This window comes from Apus apus, chromosome 2 (genome assembly GCF_020740795.1).
Source record: "Apus apus isolate bApuApu2 chromosome 2, bApuApu2.pri.cur, whole genome shotgun sequence".
Classification (NCBI taxonomy): Eukaryota; Metazoa; Chordata; class Aves; order Apodiformes; family Apodidae; genus Apus; species Apus apus.
The window spans coordinates 124247126-124265726 of NC_067283.1; the positions used below are offsets into that span (position 1 = coordinate 124247126).

Here is an 18601-nt window from a genome sequence, read left to right on the forward strand (position 1 = left end):
GTCTAAGACAGCCTCCATCACTCTTTTGCCCATCTCATCAGTGCAAAATTATTCTGACTGCGTCGCAGCTTTTCAGTTCTCACATATAATATTTATGTCTCTTCCTAAAAAAACAGTAACCCAATGAGGAAAAAAAATAAAAAACCATGTACTTGATCAGCAGAGAACCACTGAAGTGCTCTGTTCCTCTGATTTACATCTGCTGACACTTTCATGGGCGCCTGTCCATTAAAAGCAAATACCTAGAGACAACACATGGCTTCTCATCAGCTGCAATAAAATATATTTAAGATCAAAAAATGCATCCCAGAGAAATAGCAAGAGATATTCTGGGTCAAAAAGAACACAGTAAACAAAACGTATTTTTAAAGACAAAAAAAGAAATAATTTCCAAGGTAGCCAGTTCAAACAAGTAACATAAGTTCAGCCTGACCTGTATTTGCAGCTTTCAGTGAGAATATGATTTTTTTAAAAAAGTACATCCATGTCTCTATCATATAAAGCTGAAAAGAGAACATCCGGTAGAAAATGGGTATGTTATCTGACTATTGAGCCAAAAAAACCACAATAATTTAAGTCCCATAGAAAAATAAGCCTATAACATTGCTAGTGTTGTAATGGAACAGAAACAGGCTTTAGCAAATAAATTTATCACTTTGAAATAAGGGAATTCAAAAAGAAAACCTGACTACTTATTATGCATCGAAAACTCCAGTGTAATTCTAATTAGCAATAAGTTCCTAGGCACAGCTCTACACTAGAAAGGTAGGGAGGAGATGTAGAGGTCAAGAAAACCAGACTTTTTCTTCATTCAGAGCAATGCCCCAGATATAACCAAGTATCAGTAAATGGTGTTATTCCCTTCAACCTTTCTGTAACCACTCTAGCTCTATGCTTATTTGAAGTGTCAGCTGTGTTCTCCACTATACTATGTTCTGACAGATTTAATGTATGTCATCATTGCTCCCCTTCAGGGTAAGGCCAAGAAAAAAAAAGGAAATAAAACAAAAAAAACCAACCAGTAACACACAAAACAAAACAACAAACAAAGCACAAATGGAGAAGATATCACCCTCCAGTTAGAAGCAATCAGGACAGAAATCCTGCTATTATAGATGGCAGAGAATCCTTTTCCTTTTTAGAATCATACAATAGTTTGGGTTAGAAGAGACCTTTAAAGATCATCTAATCCAACACCTTGAAGAGCAAAGTCATCCTCAACTACATCAGGTTGCCCGGAGTCCTGTCCAACCAGACCCTCAGTGTTTCCAGGGATGAGGCATTTGCCACCTCTCTAGGCAACCTGTTCCAGTGTTTCACTACCCTCATTGTAAAAAAAGTCCTCCTTCTATCTAGTCTAAATAAATCCTCTTAGTTTAAGATCATTACCCCTTGTCCTATTGGTTTTGTTCTCTCCAGCTATACTGACTATCTTGGATAACTTCCCTTAAAGGACAAATGGCTTTCACCAGCCATTTTTAAAATTTTGTTTGTTCTATCAAGTATCAATTCAATTATTTCTGTACCAACTAATAAAGAGCTGCCTATTAGACTTTATCCACAAGACAGCTAAGAACACTCTATAGCAATTGTAGTAAATTGTAGAGGTCATCATGGCCTACAAACCAGTATTCATTCAAACACTGAAAAACTTTTTTGAGAGAAGGGTTAACTAATATTCAGAAAATTGTCTTTTAATCAACCTCTCTGATCAATGCATTCCAGTGTTGACTACCCTCATAATATAAAATGTTTCTTCTATATCTTAATGGACTATCACATATTCCAATTTTTGTCTGCCCACTGTGGCTCTGTTTTCCCTGTCATCCTCCCATTAGGTTGTTGCAGACATCAGCAAGATCCTTCCTCTGCTCCCTCCTCTTAAGGCTGAAGATATCCTGTCAGACTTTCCTTATATGTCATGCAGTCCAGCCGCTAACCATTTTGGTGGCCATCTGTTGGACTCACTCCAGTACATCAATGTCTTTCTTGTTCTGGGGCTCCCTAAAGACAATACTCCAGATGTGGTCTCAAGTGCCAGAGAGAGTGAAAGAATTGCTTTCCTTGAGATGCTGGCTACATTCTTGCACACACAGCTCAATACACATCTAAGGATATTCAGAAAATTTGGAAGGTACTCTCCAAAGTTTTTATGAATTGCTATTTTATTCTTCCTTTCACCACAACTGAAAACAATGTCTTATTTGTGTCTTATTAATACATAAAACTGGATTACCAGGAGGCAGATCTAATTTAAAATAAATAACTAAATCACTTAAAGGAAGTCTTTGAAGGCCAGATTCGTATAGTTTAAATAGGAAATTGAGCTTCTGATTAGCATAGTAACTCAGAAAAATCTAAAATTTAAATTCAACAATTTGAAATTTATTCCTCTTTGGTGTTTAGCAATATTTGTACTAACTGACCAAAGAGGTTACTAGGAACGCTAATATTCTCAGAGTAACACCAAGTCTAAAGAGTACTGTAATATCATGCACAAATCCAGAAATATGCATTCTTAGCTTTGAGATAATTCAGTTATGTGCTTTTTAAAAAAAAAATTTGCTGATATACCAAGACCAGACATGTTACATGCAAAAGTACATGCAAAAGCCTTACGAGGAAAGGTTAAGAGACCTGGGCCTTTTCAGTCTAGAGAGAAGACTGAGGGGGGACCTAATTAATGTCTATATATACATGAGGGCTGGGCATCAAGAAGGCAGGAACAACCTCTTTTCACTTGTGTCCTGTGGCAGGACAAGGGGCAATGGACACAAACTTGAGCATAGGAAGTTCCACCTCAACATGAGGAAGAACTTCTTTATTGTGAGGGTTACAGAACACTGGAACAGGCTCCCCAGAGAGGTTGTGGAGTCTCCTTCTCTGGAGACTTTCAAGACCTGTCTCGATGCTTCTCTCAGTAACCTGCCCTAGTTTTTTTTTGTCCTGCTCTGGCAGGGGGGTTGGACTCGATGATCTTTGGAGGTCCCTTCTAGCCCCTAATATTCTGTGAGTCTGTGAAACAAGAGGCTGCAACTGTAAGTTTCTGAAATTAAGCATTTGAAAAGGAAGTTTTAGTGGGAAAAAAGCTTTCCTTGAATTTGATAGCCATGAATACAGAAAATTGTTAAGAATTATTAAGAATATAAACAGTGACATACATGGCAGGACAAAGTATAATAGATTAACACCTTTCAGACAATTTTAATCTTACAAACTTAGGGCTTGAAGACATCTCAGAAAGTCACCTCACCATTCTCCTAACATAAGGACGGATCAAAGATTCTTAAAATATCCTTGTACTTAAAAGCCTTTAACATTTTCCACATCACTCTATATTTTGTTTTTACAATTAGAAGAATTTTCTTTACAGTAAGGGACCAAGGTGAGATCAATAAATTATGTCAATTTACTTCTCTCTTCATGGATACAGAAGGAGATTCTTTTACGTATTTCAACTTACTTCTCTTCAAATAAAACACGTAATTCTTTAAACTCACAATCACAGAATGGTGTGGGTTGGAAGGGACCTTAAAGATCATCTAGACTTGACTACCTTTTCCCTGCTCCTCCCCCTACTAAATACCTTTTAGCTTTCTCTTATGAATTGTGTATTTTTTATTTTTAAGCCTTGTCCTCTTGTCACATATGTATTTTGGAAGAAAATCATCAAAGCCATCCCAATCATCCAAACCACTTTCAGAAAGCATGAAATCCAATGCATACTGCCCTCAAAACACCTCTTGGTAGGCCTACGCAGCCTAAGAGAACCAAACACCGTGTCTCAATCATACACTCAGTTGAAACAAAAGTGGTTAGTTAACAGAGAAAAAAAGAAGAATCTATTGATTTATACCACATTTTTTGTGTGCTTACTCAACTGTCACTCTAACACAGTTGAAAAATACTTGTACAGTCAGAATACAGCTACTACTCCTCCTTCACAATAGTTACCACACAGTAAGAAGAGAAAATCATGTTAGTTCAATGTGATTCTTCCGAAATCCATTCTGGCTACTTTTTACCTAGGTCCTCACAAGTAAATTGTATATTACATCCTATAGATATTGGAGACTCCTATTCAGTAGTAGACTTCCAGAAGCCAGCCTTTCACACCACAATAGAAGAATAAAAATAGTATTTATCATCTGAAAACTCACTCAAAATACTTGTAAAAGAACTCTGATCCAGTTGCTTAAACATTAAAAAAAAACCAAACAAACCACAAAACCAATCCACACAGTTGAATCCTAGTGACCGACAATATCCAATGACTAAAAGGTATTCAATCTGTCCTTTTTGCTTGGCATGATTTCTTGTCTCATTGGTGTTAATTTAAGCATCTGTGTAAGCTATTATTTCTTTTTCTTTCTATTCACAGGCTTATCCCTTTCTTCATCTTTCTAGTGCTTTTCACTCTTGAATGCTTGTCTTTGCTTTCATATTGAGCTTTAGCAGTAAATACTTATTTTCACTTTTCTGTTTTGTACATACTCATAGTGACTTTTCCTATTTTTTTTCCATATTGACACAGCTTGCCATTACAAATTAGTATTTTATTCTAGAAACTCACAGCCCTTCAACACTTAATTATCACGAGTCCTTTATTTACAGATCTGCAGCTATGTTAAGACATGCATATCTAAAGTCAATACCATTACTACTCTTTTTTTTCTTATCATAGTGCAAAAATACAGGGTTTTTTAAATCACATACTCAGGTTGCTTTTAGCCTATCAGCTCCTTTACATCAAAATACAAGCTAGTGCAGCTACTCACTCCCACAATAACCTCCAGACAGACGTTTTCTATACATCAATGTACTTTTGGGAGCTGTTCTTGCTGGATTGTTCTTTTTTTATACCATAGGAACATCTTTCTAATGTTTCTGCTAATGTATCATAAGATTTCATATAGAAACTCCCTTTCTGCTTGTCCATTTTCTATTTAGAGAGACTGTGAAAGAAAACTGCATTCATGGAATTATTTACATCAAGGGAGAATAAATGAAGGATGCACATGCAATCCTAACCGGATCTTTTCCAGTTTTGAGAAACTGGGAGTTTTGAGAGAAGATTTTAGGCTTCAACATTGTTTTAATACAACTTTCAAGTAAACCAAAACTGAAAAGCAGCAAATATGTAAAAATATTAACTATGTAGAGGGAAGCAGAACAGCAGAGTAGGAAGATCAGAAACCCAGGACTGGATAACACCACAATCCTTCAACTAAGGGAATAACCAGCTGCAAAAGGTGAAGAGTAGTGATGTAACAAGTAGTTTACAAAGAATTTCAAAAAGGTGGAAGTCTCTGAAACAGAGATTACTCAATTCACCTACCTCTACAGGCAAGGATGATTCAAGGATTAAATCAAAGAACACAACACTGATTCAATCATCAGTTCCAAAAGAAAGTTTATTCAAGTAGTTGAGACATGAGTGACATAACAGTGGCTTGTATTCCGTTGCTAATTCTGTCAAACAGGATTTGTGCAACCCCTTCAGTTATCCTCTACAGATGTTCTCAAGTGTCAAGCTCATAAGACTTCTCACAGAGTATGGAGCAAAGAACACAAAATCAACTGGGTGTCAGTGGAGTAAAATTCCTGCTTGCTCCCTACACAGCTTACTACAATCTGTATTATTTTCATCCTGATGGATGGCACTCAGTGTCTGTCATGGTTCAAGGTAAATAGAGCTCCAAAGCCAATAGCTTCCAGCATCTTTGCTAAGCAAAATTACACACCACTCTTTCTCCAAACTGGCACATATCTTACTTGGCCACCTCTGTGGTAACATCTCAAAAGCCAGAGCTAAAATCTCATTTGTGTTTATTTCTAGTGAACCACAAAGAAGCAGAAGGCAGGACAAAAGCATATACAAAGACTCAATATGTGAAAAGAGGAATAGGGTAGCAATTTAGGACAGGAGGAGATTTAGAGGTTGGCAACATAAGTATTTCAGAATGCGTCTCCTAAAATCAGATAGTTTGGTTATTGTGCACCATTAAGCTAGATGCTATGTATCACAAATGCTTACTAAGAGATACATGATTATGTCACTGATTCCTGTGTTTCTGTCAGCAACCTCAAAAGGAAATAACCTGTATTCCTGAAGCGTGTATGACAATTTCACTGCTACATTCCCCAAAACCAAGGATGCTCTTCTGATTCTACCACAAACAAGGATCAAACCCATGGGCATACAGGTAGACTTTATCCACAGTTCCCCACAGAGAAACAGTGTAGTCAAAGGTATTTTCTTCCCCTGCCAAGAAAACTTACGTAGGTCTTGTAGGCATGTGAAAAATATGTTTCTTAATGCCTTTCAAAAGGAGTATTGCAGTATCAAGTATCCATTTCCAGTTCTAAGCTCATGGTCAGAAGCTTTATGACAGCTTTGCCTCTCCCTTGGAAAACTGGAGCCTAGAGAGTTAAAGTTTAACAAAGCTATATGCAAAGAACACGTGTACAGTGAAAAAGGCACTCTTGGTTATAGGGGTCACTACCAAGTACAAATCATGTGCATATAGCTGACACCAACTATGATAGCTGATGAATATTGTTTCAGTTTACAAACTTCAAAACTGGAGAGAGCAAAGCACACAGACACTGTTACATCATCTCTGCTGATGATCAGTAAAATATTAACACCATAATTCAATCAAGTTTCATTGTGTGCCCATATTCATGGCTTACTATTTATCTCCTCAGAACTCAAAAACTTTATAAAAGTAAATCACACAAAAAAAATAAGTTTAAAAAAGATCAACGCCCATATTCAACTGCCTTATCTTTGCATTTCTTGAATATTCTATTTTTCGGTGTTGCAGGAATGCTGCATGAGATGTGTGATGTCTTAATGATCAACATCTTAAATGAGCAAACCAAATGATGAGCTAATACTTTACCTATGTACAACTCTTAACATAGACTTGAAACTTTAGAGACTTCACCCTTTCATATTCTTAAGAGAAAGAAAGGAAGAGAAAGAAAAGCTGAGCTGATTAAGTCAAAAGGAGATTCAGTACAAGACAGGATATATTAAGGTCAATGGTAAGAGTTTGATAGAAGACAGATGGGGAAAAGCAATTTTTCTCTACCAGTAGAACAGAAACCCACCAGAAGAGCAAAAAGTGGCAAGTGGGCTAAGAGCTTCCTTTCATTTCTTCTGGAGGAAATGTTCCATCACCACACCTTCCTTTACAACTAACTCAAGCTGTGATGGGTGATAAAGCTGGAATGTGGTGACCTTTTCACCTGGAGTGGCAGAGACTCTACAAGCCATGCTTAGTCAGGCAGTAGCATGAGGGTATGAAGAAACAGAATGTTGGAACAGTAACTTCACAGACTAGAGGCATAGATGTCCAAAACAGCTGCACTTGAATTTTATTAGTAACCTTCTGTTTCCATGCTCTCAAATTCCCCTTAATTTGCTGCAATGACGTAAGGAAGGAGTAACCTTCCAAGGCCAAGCCTTCCTAGACACTGTAAACTGAAATCTTAATCTGGCTTGGAGATCAAAGAGGACGAAAACTTAACTCGTAAATAATTAACAGTTAAAATTTAATCCTAGAGGGGCTCCATTCTTCTGTTTTATGCTGGTAAAGCTGCTGCACCCTAAGGAGATCTAACAATATTTTCTCAGTAACTACTAATGATTCTCTTCCACACCCAGAGACTGAAATGTACCCAGTAAACTGTGTTAGCACAAAAGTACTGTCAGTCCTATGATGAAGTCCTGGCAAAGAATTTACATTTCACTTGTGAGCTACAGGCTGTCACCTCCTCCCCCACCCAACTTACAAAATGTTTCACAAAAAAAAAAACAAACTTTCTGTTTTGCATGTAGGAGACGGGATTTTTTCCAAATGCTGCCTCACTGAATGGAGGCAAACAGAAACCTTGTACCAGGTGGAGCTGTTAACAAGCTGCAATAACAGTGTTGCTACATCACAACCGTTGTTGTTTCATAAGCAAAGCTGTTACCAGTCTGCTAGTACAACCTACTAGCCTGAGACAGAAGACCAAGAACAACTCAAATTGTCAGCATTTTGGCTCTTTAAGTCACACATTTCTAACCGAGAAGTATCTCAGAGAAGAAACAAGGTAAAGATTAAAAACATTGACAAGTAAAAATTACCTGCTAGAGTCCACCTTGCTACTTAAGAAATCTAAAGGAGAGATAAAACAGGCAGTTCCTACAAATTAAAAAAAAAAATCCTTTGTTTCCTAATCTATCAGGACATTGATGAAAGCCCCTGCAGAGTATATCCCATTAAAATAATTTGGGCCCAACTCACAAACTATCCAGATACTTGACTACCACAATCCTGGGCAAATTTTTCCTAATCAAAGTTATTTATGGCCAGATTTAACCAAGGCCCAGAGGGGGAAAGATCATTGACTGGATGTGCCCAATTAAAGCTTCAGCAGGACACATAATAAAACAGCTTCACAAAATACATTAAAAAAGTACATAAAAAGTACATTTAAAAAACCCACCAGAATTTGAATTTCAGTAATTGTTTTCAAGTTCTATCTATTTTTGGCTGACTATCAGGTTTTCAATTTGTACTGAGAATGCAGAAGCAGATTAGTCTCCTACTCCTCATTTCTAATAAAACATGTTAACATCTGTCAGCCCGGTTCTAATGTTTTCCCAGAACAATCCATACTACCGAGTCCTGAATGTCCAGCATTTTCTACACTTCTCTTCAAAGGAACCAAAAGGCAATGCATGAATCTTTCAACAAGATACTTACAAGCAAGTTTCCGTTATTAATCTTTTGTCTTTCTCAGTACTGAAAAATTTCATTATGTTATGGACTGAGGGGTGGGAGGAAGGACTGTTGGTTTCTCAGTCCAATACCAGAATCCTATCTTCACATGCTTCTAGATATTCTATAATATTTGACTGGAAAGTCAAAGCAACACAGTTTTCTTCTAAAGGGAATAATATGCTTGATTTATATCCACCTTTAAGAAACAAGATCAACCTGAAATCAGAACTACAGTATAATTAAAGATAAACCAGTAACTGCACACACACCATTCTGTACTCCACAGTCTTAAAGGCTTTTTGCCAGATGATCAATTTTTTTTACAAGGTATCTATAAGTTTAAAGCAAATAAAGTGAAATCCACTAATCAGGAATAAAATTAAACTGACAGTTAGTCATCTGCTTTATAAATAGTCTTCCAATGTACCAATGCCCAGCACAAGCCACACACAGTACTAAAAAGTTAAACATAAAATTTATCTTTTAAGGAAGAGAGTCTGTCATCATTTGAACTGGTTCAGTTAAAGACATTAATTTAAGATAGCAAGGGCTAGCACAATGAGGGTAACCATATGTCTACCAGGGAATTTCTCATCCTTACAAAAACCATTCCAGAGGCTGATAACCAAGATAAAATGGTGTATTCTGACCAAAGGGGCAGAATGTTGGAAGCTACAAACTGTAACAAAAACGAACTGCTCATTCAATACATATCCCTAAATATGATGGGGAGAGAATTTCTAACTTAGGAAGCCTCAATCCATTCAGTTTCCTTGTTCCTTTTTACCACTGGCCATAAATTTCTGACCAAGAAGAAAAATAAATCTATGTGAACAAGTATAATAAAAATCTATTAATTCATTTTATTCCAGCAGACTTTCAGAGACAATATTTGCTATACTCTAGTAAACTATTAGTAACATTTATTGACATGTATACCAGGTTTTTTTCCTGAGGCTGATCAAGCAGTATTTTAAATTAAGTTGAATAAAAACGATGACAAACAACTTTGCATTTGTAATCATGCAAGGAGAAACAGAATTATTTTTAATATTGTGCATGAAAGGATTAATAGTTAGTATTTGCAATAAAATTATCAAAAAAAAGTAGTCTCACAATTCCTGCACTACCACCATTAACTTCTGTCCTTTCTAACACATTAACACTATTAATACCACTCCTAGAGAGGCAAACGGTGAGGTTCCCTCCCCTCTTCCCCTGCCATCCCAGACTGACACCTGTTTTTCATTCCAGTGATTAAGGTCACCTCTGAGGAAAAACAAACAAAAACACAGAAAAAAACCTGCAAGGGCTGGCATAAATTTCAGAATACCTTTTGAAAGCACTCAACTACCAAAAGCAGACAGAAGGCATGTTACCTGACCTTCATGCCATCACTAAAGTTTGCTTACTGGCTCTTTTTGTTTTAAAATATTTGACCTATTTACTTTATTTTAATTTGTTTTAATAAATGAAGTTATAAGAGGTTTAAAATTAATGTGCACTCAGGCTGCCCAGAGAGGTTGTGGAGTCTCCTTCGCTGAAGACATTCAAAACCCGCCTGGACGCCTTCCTGTGTGATGTACTCTAGGTGACCCTGCTCTGGCAGGGGGGTTGGACTAGATGATCTTTCGAGGTCCCTTCCAACCCCTAGGATTCTATGATTCTATGATTCTATTCTCTCTTCTTCCTTTCAAAAGGCAAAAATCCAATCCCTAGACGACATCTCTGTCACAGTCCTTCAATACTTCAAAACCATGCAAAATGCACAAAATTTTCAGCTCCAAGTATAAGGAAAAGGACCTTCATCATACACCACCCCGGTGGAAACTGTAGCCTGTCTACTTGAAAGTTTGTTGCTCCATTGTAAAACAAGGCTTCTTAAGAGACATGATCATTACATCAACATATCTGTATTTGTTGAAAAAGCCATAACTGGGACTAAGTTCAATGGAAGTCATCCCTTCTCTCTTTCCTTTTAATAGGGGTAATTTAATCAAATAAACTACAGGGGTATTCACCAGTACAGCCTATACCTGTACATTATATAGCGAACATCCTTTAGTCTGAAAGTCTTAGCTCGGTAGAATTTAAGCAAACAATTAAAGAAAGTGCTTGATCACCGAGTTTCACACATTGTTTGTGCTAAGCTGCTTTAGCTTATTAATTACAAACTCGCAGAGCTTTCCAAGGGAGCAGCTTAACAAGACAACATTCCCTGGCTTTTGCAAATCTATTGTTTTCTCTTTTCCCCTTCTCAGAGCCTGAACAGCTAGGCCTAAAAGCAAATACAAGACATCAAACTCTGAGCAAAAAAATACTTAGAATCAACTGGAATACCTATTTGTTACAGTAAGTATGTGCTTGCTCTTATTTTCTTGATTTAAATAATACACATATTAATGAGACATCAACATTCAGTGAGACTGGTTGAAAGTATTTTCCATATTTTGGCTATACAGTTAGTCTATTTGGAAAAAAAATATGTGCTGGTAACGCTCAGGGACACTGCTTTCAGTGAATTTGTCTACCATTGCTTTCTTTTTCAGAAGTTAATTCTTACATTCTAGCTCAAAAAACTGTGCAGTTGCTGCACAAGCAAAGTGTTTCTCAAAATTGTATTTACACAGGCAGATACAAAAACAAGCAAGTGAAACTCATTAGGGGCTAACGCCATATTTTCTATTTTATTTATCTTTACTGACTTAAGGACTATTAATTTTAAACTCCACTTGAAATTCAACTCAGAAAGTTGATTAAACAAAAACCAAGATTAAACTCATCTTGGTAAAATAACTATATGTTTTGCATTTATCTTATTTTACTGTAACATGGCTATACGCCAAAACTAATATACCACACAGCAGTACAAACTGATAACTGAAGGTTACATAAAGGACTAACAGGCTCTTAGTGGACAGGAGAAACACTTTTTACTCTCCACTGGTTTTGGTCTCAATTACAGTACTTGCAGTTTTCAGTTTAAAAAACTGACATTTTTATCTTCACCAGTATTTCACCAATGGCACCTCTAAATACTTCAAATTGTTACTAAATACCAATAATTTCATTGTGTTTATATCCCAGAATTGGGATATAATTACAGTAAACCATTATTTTTGAAAAAAGTATTTTATTTGAAATAATACAAATAGCATCCTGCACTGTGCCAATTAACAGAATACATGTGCATCATCATTGAAGTTCCAGCTGATTGGAAGCTTTCCTCCCTAAAGGCTGGGGTTTTTTTGGGTTTTTTTGGAATACATATTAAAAATAGGTTAGAACATTTTCCTGGACAAAGCTGTCAAGTGAAAACTATTTCTAAATTATTAAATAAAAATGCTGTCAATATTGAAGATTAAACAATAAACAATTGTTTTGAGAATAACTGGAAACAACTACTGAGAAGAGCAGGTAAAGAATAGAACCAAGGAAGCTTAACCAAAAGTGGACATATCCAAAGCATAATGTTTTCTTATAAAGTAATTACACCACAATTTTTCTTGAGATTGCAGTGGCTTGTATACATGGCCCCTATTCCTATCCCACTGGCTGAAAACAATGGGGTAAAACTTGTGGGAAACTTCTGTATTGCTACTAACTTGTGTTCTATCATAGAAATTCCTGCCTATTTCAAACTAACATGAATTCTGCATTGTTATCTAGAACAATTATTTTACTAAAGGTCTGTTTAGACATGCCTTTTGAAAAAAAATTCTATTGTTGTAACAAGACTTCTCAAGTATCACTTTTTACATTGATGTGTTGTGTGAATTTTGATGGCTGACCACCAACAGGCAGTTCTCAAAGGCAAAAAAAAAAAAATCCTGGTACAAACCCATGGTGAAGGCTAGCATTCTACATTCTTTACTAAAGCTGTTTGTGTTTTTAATTACATTACCTCTATATTTAATCAGATTTTAATATCTATATGTAGAAATGTCATGTGAAAAAAACAGATGTAATTCTGGTGATAAAATGCAAACCTAAAACTGTTCCCATAGATGTGTTTCCAGCTGTTCTGAGAATAAGTGCTTATTGTGTATTATTTCTTTAGCAGTTACCACATTTTTATGTTCTCTGTAGCTTTAAGACTTCAGATTACTAAAGATGCTACAAGTTTTCTAAAGCAAATCCATCCTACTCCCTTGTTCTACACTACTCAGAACTTTTCAGTTATTTGTGGGGTTTTTTTTCAGGAAAAGTTGCACAAGCTTGGGCTTTTTCTGGGAAAAGGCTTAAAAAAAATCTTCTCCTTTGAGGATTATCTGGAGGTTTTGTTTGTTTGCTAAGAAAAAAAAATATCTTTTGGTTAAAGTTGCACAAAACCAGGTTTAAACCAATCTAGCAGCATCAAATTAGCCATGACTTTGGGCAACACAGCGGTTAGAAAACAAAACTCAGGATCTTGTCAACATTGGCTTCTGTTTTTCTAGAAGAAAAGCATTAGAGAAAACTACCATTAAGGAACGTCCACACTGACAAAAGATCGTAATAAGTTTAAATTATACACATAAAGGCTTAAATTCCCAAGTTTTACAAGTTACAGCAGTAGCTCTTCTGACTGGTGTTCATTATTACAGGCAAAAAAAGATTTGTTACAATTTCAAAGCTTCCCTTGTAGGCTGACAGGCTATTGAAATAACTAACTTAACCAGAGGAATTTCAGGGGATCTGCAAAAATAGGATGTGATTAACCTAGTGCATCATACGTTGCTGTATAAAATTACAGCCATTTAAGAAATGACTAAAACTTCTTTAAGGTACCAATATATTATTATCAGAAATATAAATAGTACCACCATGATGGTATGGTGACAGACTACTGGGTATAGTTAGATCCTGCAATGAGCTGAACAAACATTTCAGTTAAACATAGCATATTTAAAAACACTGTACATAATCAGAAAAAGGACATTTTGTTAGGCAGCTCAAATATTAAATGTTATCACTAATAATAAATAAAATTATCCTGAACAAAAAAAAAACCACTAAAAATTACACAGAACAGTTTCCTTTGTAAAATGCTTTTTGCATTGAAGATTTAAATGTTAATAGAAGAATTCAGAACCTTGAAATCTTGCTTGCCTGGGAAAGTATCTGCTATTGTAAAACTTCCTAATTTTACAGTTCACTTACTAATTTTTCATTTATGCTTCCTGTTTATTTTTTTTTAATTCCCAGACAACTTTTCCAATTTTTTAAACTACATTCTACTAAAATAAGAAAAAAGTCATCAGAAGGTTATGCAACTAGGAACATAAAAACAAGAAAAACTCAACAAACTTCCTTCAATCTCTCAGCAAAAGACAACATAACATCATATAAAGTGTCATCTTACAGCTGGTATGTCTAAAACGAAAGTAATTACATTAGACTTACAATAGCCATATTTTCAGAAAGTACTACCTCCACCCATCACTTATCTTAGTGTTACTCAACATTTGTCATTCACTTATGCTAAATAATCTCATTTAATTTGTAATAATTATTTCCCCCTTACAGAGGGAGCAACAGGAATGAGCATAAAGTAATCTGTAGAAGGTCATTCAATAGACCAGAGAAAGCAACACAGTACAGGTTTACAAAGTCCCAGACTGCCGCCTTCAAGTTTCACAACTGTCATTTCCTTTTAGTTTTCACACAGTTTTATAAAAAATACTACTTAATTATTGCCTCTGTTTTGCAGTTACGCTTGTTGAAGTCAGAACATTAGAAGAGCTGCATTACAAAATCTATTTGCTGATAAAATGAAGGCAGATCAGACTGTCTAAACTCCTGCTAAAAAAGAACATTCTGTACAGTACATTCAAGTTCTTCCTCCCTTTTCATATCAGTAACTCAGAAGGACACACCACTATTTTTCACGCTTCTATACTTCATAAGCAGAATTTTTACCCCTAAAGTTCAATGCTTTGACTTTTTAACTCTTTTAAGCCATACAAAATCCATGTTTATCAGGACAATTAAACTGATTTCAATGTTTGTACACTCTTCCTCAGCTGTTACAAGTGACAAAAAATATATTACTGGACCAAGATGAAACCAAGAAAGAGAAAGCAGCAGTTTGAGAAAGAAAACAGAAGTGGTAGATCATGAAAATGGAAAACTTAATGCAAAAAGCAGAGCAGTTACAGGTGAAATAAGGAAAGACAGGGGCCACTGCCACAAAACCCAGCGATCTTTCTCCAGCCCCAGTCGCAAATAAATCACCACCCACTCGGAGCAGAACACAGTGAAAGTGATCCATTCTTCCAGAGCAAATTCTGCAGCTACTAAGAACTCCTTCGGAGAAGGTATGAATAAATAATTCAGCTGGAAATACCTGTCAAGCAGCAGGATGTTTCATGCTACTGCACCTACAGCAACCCCTTCCAACCAAGCCAAACCAGACGTTATCTGCCCACAGGACTGACACCACAAGACAATCTCATTTTACGGAAAGAAAACCCCACAGGCAACATGGGCACACGGCTTGGGACAACTTGTCCGTCCCAGCCCCGCTGTGCCCGAGAATCACGCTGCCGTATGCCCTGAAATGCCCGGTAACATGGAGCTGCTGATCACAGCCTTCGACACCGTCCCCACGGTGCCACCGGGGAGGGTCTCCGGGACCTGCTCGCTACGCTAGGTCCACACCGTGGGGGGAGGCGGACCACCTCCCACGGCGGCCAGGGAATGCCTGCCCCCCTCAAGCCCTGCCAGGGGGAAAGAAGGGTCCCTTAGCCCGTACCTCGCCCCCTCCCCCGCCTCTTCGCCAGGCAACTCGTCCCCTCCGGGACCCGGTACTTCTGGCCTCCACCCCCGCCCGCCATCCTGCCCCGCCCGCCCTCACTTGCGGCTCCCTCCTCCCCCCGCCGCAGCCGGCGCCCGGCCTCGGACCTCACGGTTTGCCCCTGCAGATCCCGGCTTCATCCTGGCGCCGGACCAGCCCTACTCTGCCTCCCACCGCCATCCACAGCCCCTCTACCCCTGCGGCCGCGCCGAAGCCGCCGCGCAACTGATCCTCTCAACCGCTGTCCCAACGGCTGCTCCGCCCGCACCGTTCTCCGCAGCGCACGCACACGTCCAGGGGGAACGGCTCCTCCCGGTTCCGTTCCGCTCCGCTCCTACTATCCCCGCCGCCCGCCGCCGCCCGCCGCCCGGCCCGCCCCAGCCCGCTGCCCCGGCCCCGCCGCAGGCTCCTCACCTGCATCGACGCCATGATGGATCCTCCCCCTCCCCGCACAGACGCAGCGCCCCGCCCCGCCCGCCCTGGTCACGTGCCCGCCCTGCCGGCCGAGCGGCCGCGCATGCGCACGGGCGGGGCGGCGCGTCCCGGGGCTGCCTCGCCCCTCGGCTCCCGCCGTCCCTGCGAGCCCCGGGGGCTGGCGCCGCCCCGCCCGGCCTCCCGGTTCCTGAGGGTTGTTAGGTCTGCGCGCCCAGAGCCTGTCAGGGATTTAGTTCATGCCGGCGGTGGCGTTTGACGGGCTTCTGCCGGCTGCCCGCACGTCGGGGGCGGGGGGAACCCCGCCCCGGCGGGAAGGCGGGATGAGGGGTCCGCGGCAGCCCTGGGGACCAGCCGCTCGGGACAGCGCGGCCGCCAGCTGGCGTGCTGTGCGAGCCCCCGCCTGGCTCTGGTGAACCATTGCTTCTCACAGGTCATCAGCCTCCAGATAATCAGATGTTTCTGCAGCGGTGGTCTCGAGGTGTTCACGTCCAAAGTAGCGTGGGTGTGTTTCAAACGGGAGTGGTTTTGGGGTTCTGCGTTTTCCTTTCCTGGACTGCAATATCTTGGTCCCTCACACTGGGTGATTTTGTGGTAACTCTGTAGGTGAAAATAAACCAGCACTGCTACTAGAAGCAGTTGGCATGCAATCAACACAGTAAGCAACTTGAAGAAACACTTTTCATGAAGCAGTTGTTCCAGCTCTAGTAGTTTAGGCCAAGTGCACCCTCAAGATAAACCTACAAAATGTTTTTCCAAAGACAAAGCTATACAGCTCATAATCCTAGTGGATTATGAATGGAAAACCAAGGATTTAATACAGATACTGATTTTATAACTTGTTACAATCTCAGTCTCCCCCTGATTTTGCTTTATGTTCAAAAACATTGGAGAACCTTTCTCTGTCCCTTCGCACCCGTGCTTTCTGATGATGCTAAATAAGCCCCTTAGGTCACTTCTGCTTCACTATTCCACATGACTTTTCCTTCGGAGATGTCCTAATACACATCCAATTAAATTACTGAACAATTCTTCTCAGCTTGTATTTGCCTTCAAAATCTGCTTTAATTTTAGCCCTAAGGAAGATCTGTGCATCTGAAAGCCTGCAACTAGTCTACCAAAAATAAGGATGGAAAAAGTATTGTGATGTAAACCAAATCCTGTACTTTTTGTCCTCTGAATTCAACCTCAATTCTCAGTCATAAACTATGGGCTCCTGACCCTGTGCAAGATGGCATTGCTCTACTGACTTCATTTAAACAACGCTTGAATCAGAAGAGTCTTGCTGGTTTATGGTTTTGTTTTGTTGGGTTTTCTTCCCCTGGAAGTCACTATGTACTATATGATTTGGCAACACCGTTTGGGTTGCAGAGGATTTATTGCATTAAGTAGATATTAGACCTGATACATGTTTCTTTTTCCTGTAGTTCTTCAGAACTAACTTAAGCTGTTAGAGCATTTAAGTGGAACGTCGCTGTTTCTGTTTTACTAGATGTTGTTATTTTGCATGATCCAAACATATGTTTATCCTAAAATATATTTCTTAATGCCATATGCCACAAAGATAGCAAGAACATCAAGGACATGTGTTCATCTGTAAACATGGACATATTGACTATCCGTGTTGATGTAATCACACTGAGATAAAACTTGTTTTAATCCATTATATTCAGTTTCTTAAGTCTGTTCCAGAAAACCCTGTTCAAGGTCAGAAGATATGAAAAGGCATAAGTTTTGAACAGACTTTATAGACTGTGAGCTGGTTCTGCATGGATAGATGAGCTTTGTAGTCTTAAGCTAACTGTAATCAGTACAAATATGACTTCTACTCTGTCAAAAAGAAAAATTATCACTGGACAAAAAGCCACCTTAGCAAAAAATCACAGCTTTTAACTGTCCTTAAGTTCAAGAAGTATTTTTTCTTATCACACAGGGCTTTGAAACGTTAAAACATCTATCACATTTTGCACTGAAGTATTTTTTCCCTGAGATAACTTGATGTGTGCTGCAAATCCCATTCCTGAGGATAGCAAGCATAAAAAGCAAGGGGCAGTTTGCCCTTCACACAAACAATAAAGCACAAACTAATTATTACCCACCCTAATGTAACTGGATGGCTAAGCTACTCTGCAGCTGACACTCATGACCAGAATATCCCCATCCCTGAATTCACATTGGTAGAGTTTATTCTTACAGGACTACCAAAGGTATCTTCTATCGCTGTTGTCACATTTTTGTTCTTTAAGTGTCATGCAGTTGTCTAGTATGTATGTGCAACATTTTTTGCTTCTTGCCATCATGGGAATAGAGGCAGCTGGAGAATTGTCCCTGTGTTTTCTTGGGTTGTTTTTTTTTTTTTTGCCTTTCCCCATGGCTCAGTAACCAAGCCTGCAGCGTGTGCTTTTTAATAAGTGTTTTTGTACAGTGCATAATGCTATAGGGAGTCAATCTCTTAAGCACAATCAGAAAACAAAACTTTTAGTGGACTCCCAGAAAGAATTGATACTAGTATCAGTATTTTCTTTCTTAAATGCAGTTGCAGTCTTGATTTTGTGACAGCTCATAGTATTCTTTGTTCTAAGTTATTCAGTAATCTCAGCAATGAAAGTCC

General features: G+C 38.7%; 1 protein-coding gene across 4 annotated transcripts in view; it reads right to left on the reverse strand.

Moving 5' to 3' along the window:
- The window catches only part of UBE2W (ubiquitin conjugating enzyme E2 W), a 37767-nt gene extending 21755 nt beyond the window's left edge, over positions 1-16012 (reverse strand). For all 4 annotated transcript variants that reach the window (XR_007888527.1, XR_007888526.1, XM_051609777.1 and 1 more), the window contains exon 1: positions 15973-16012. Coding sequence is in view for 2 of the 4 variants with exons in the window: in XM_051609777.1 (XP_051465737.1) it covers positions 15973-15987 (15 nt within the window). In the remaining 2 variants the exon portion in view is untranslated. The remainder of the gene's footprint in view (positions 1-15972) is intronic.
- Between the last annotated feature and the right edge of the window lie 2589 nt (positions 16013-18601).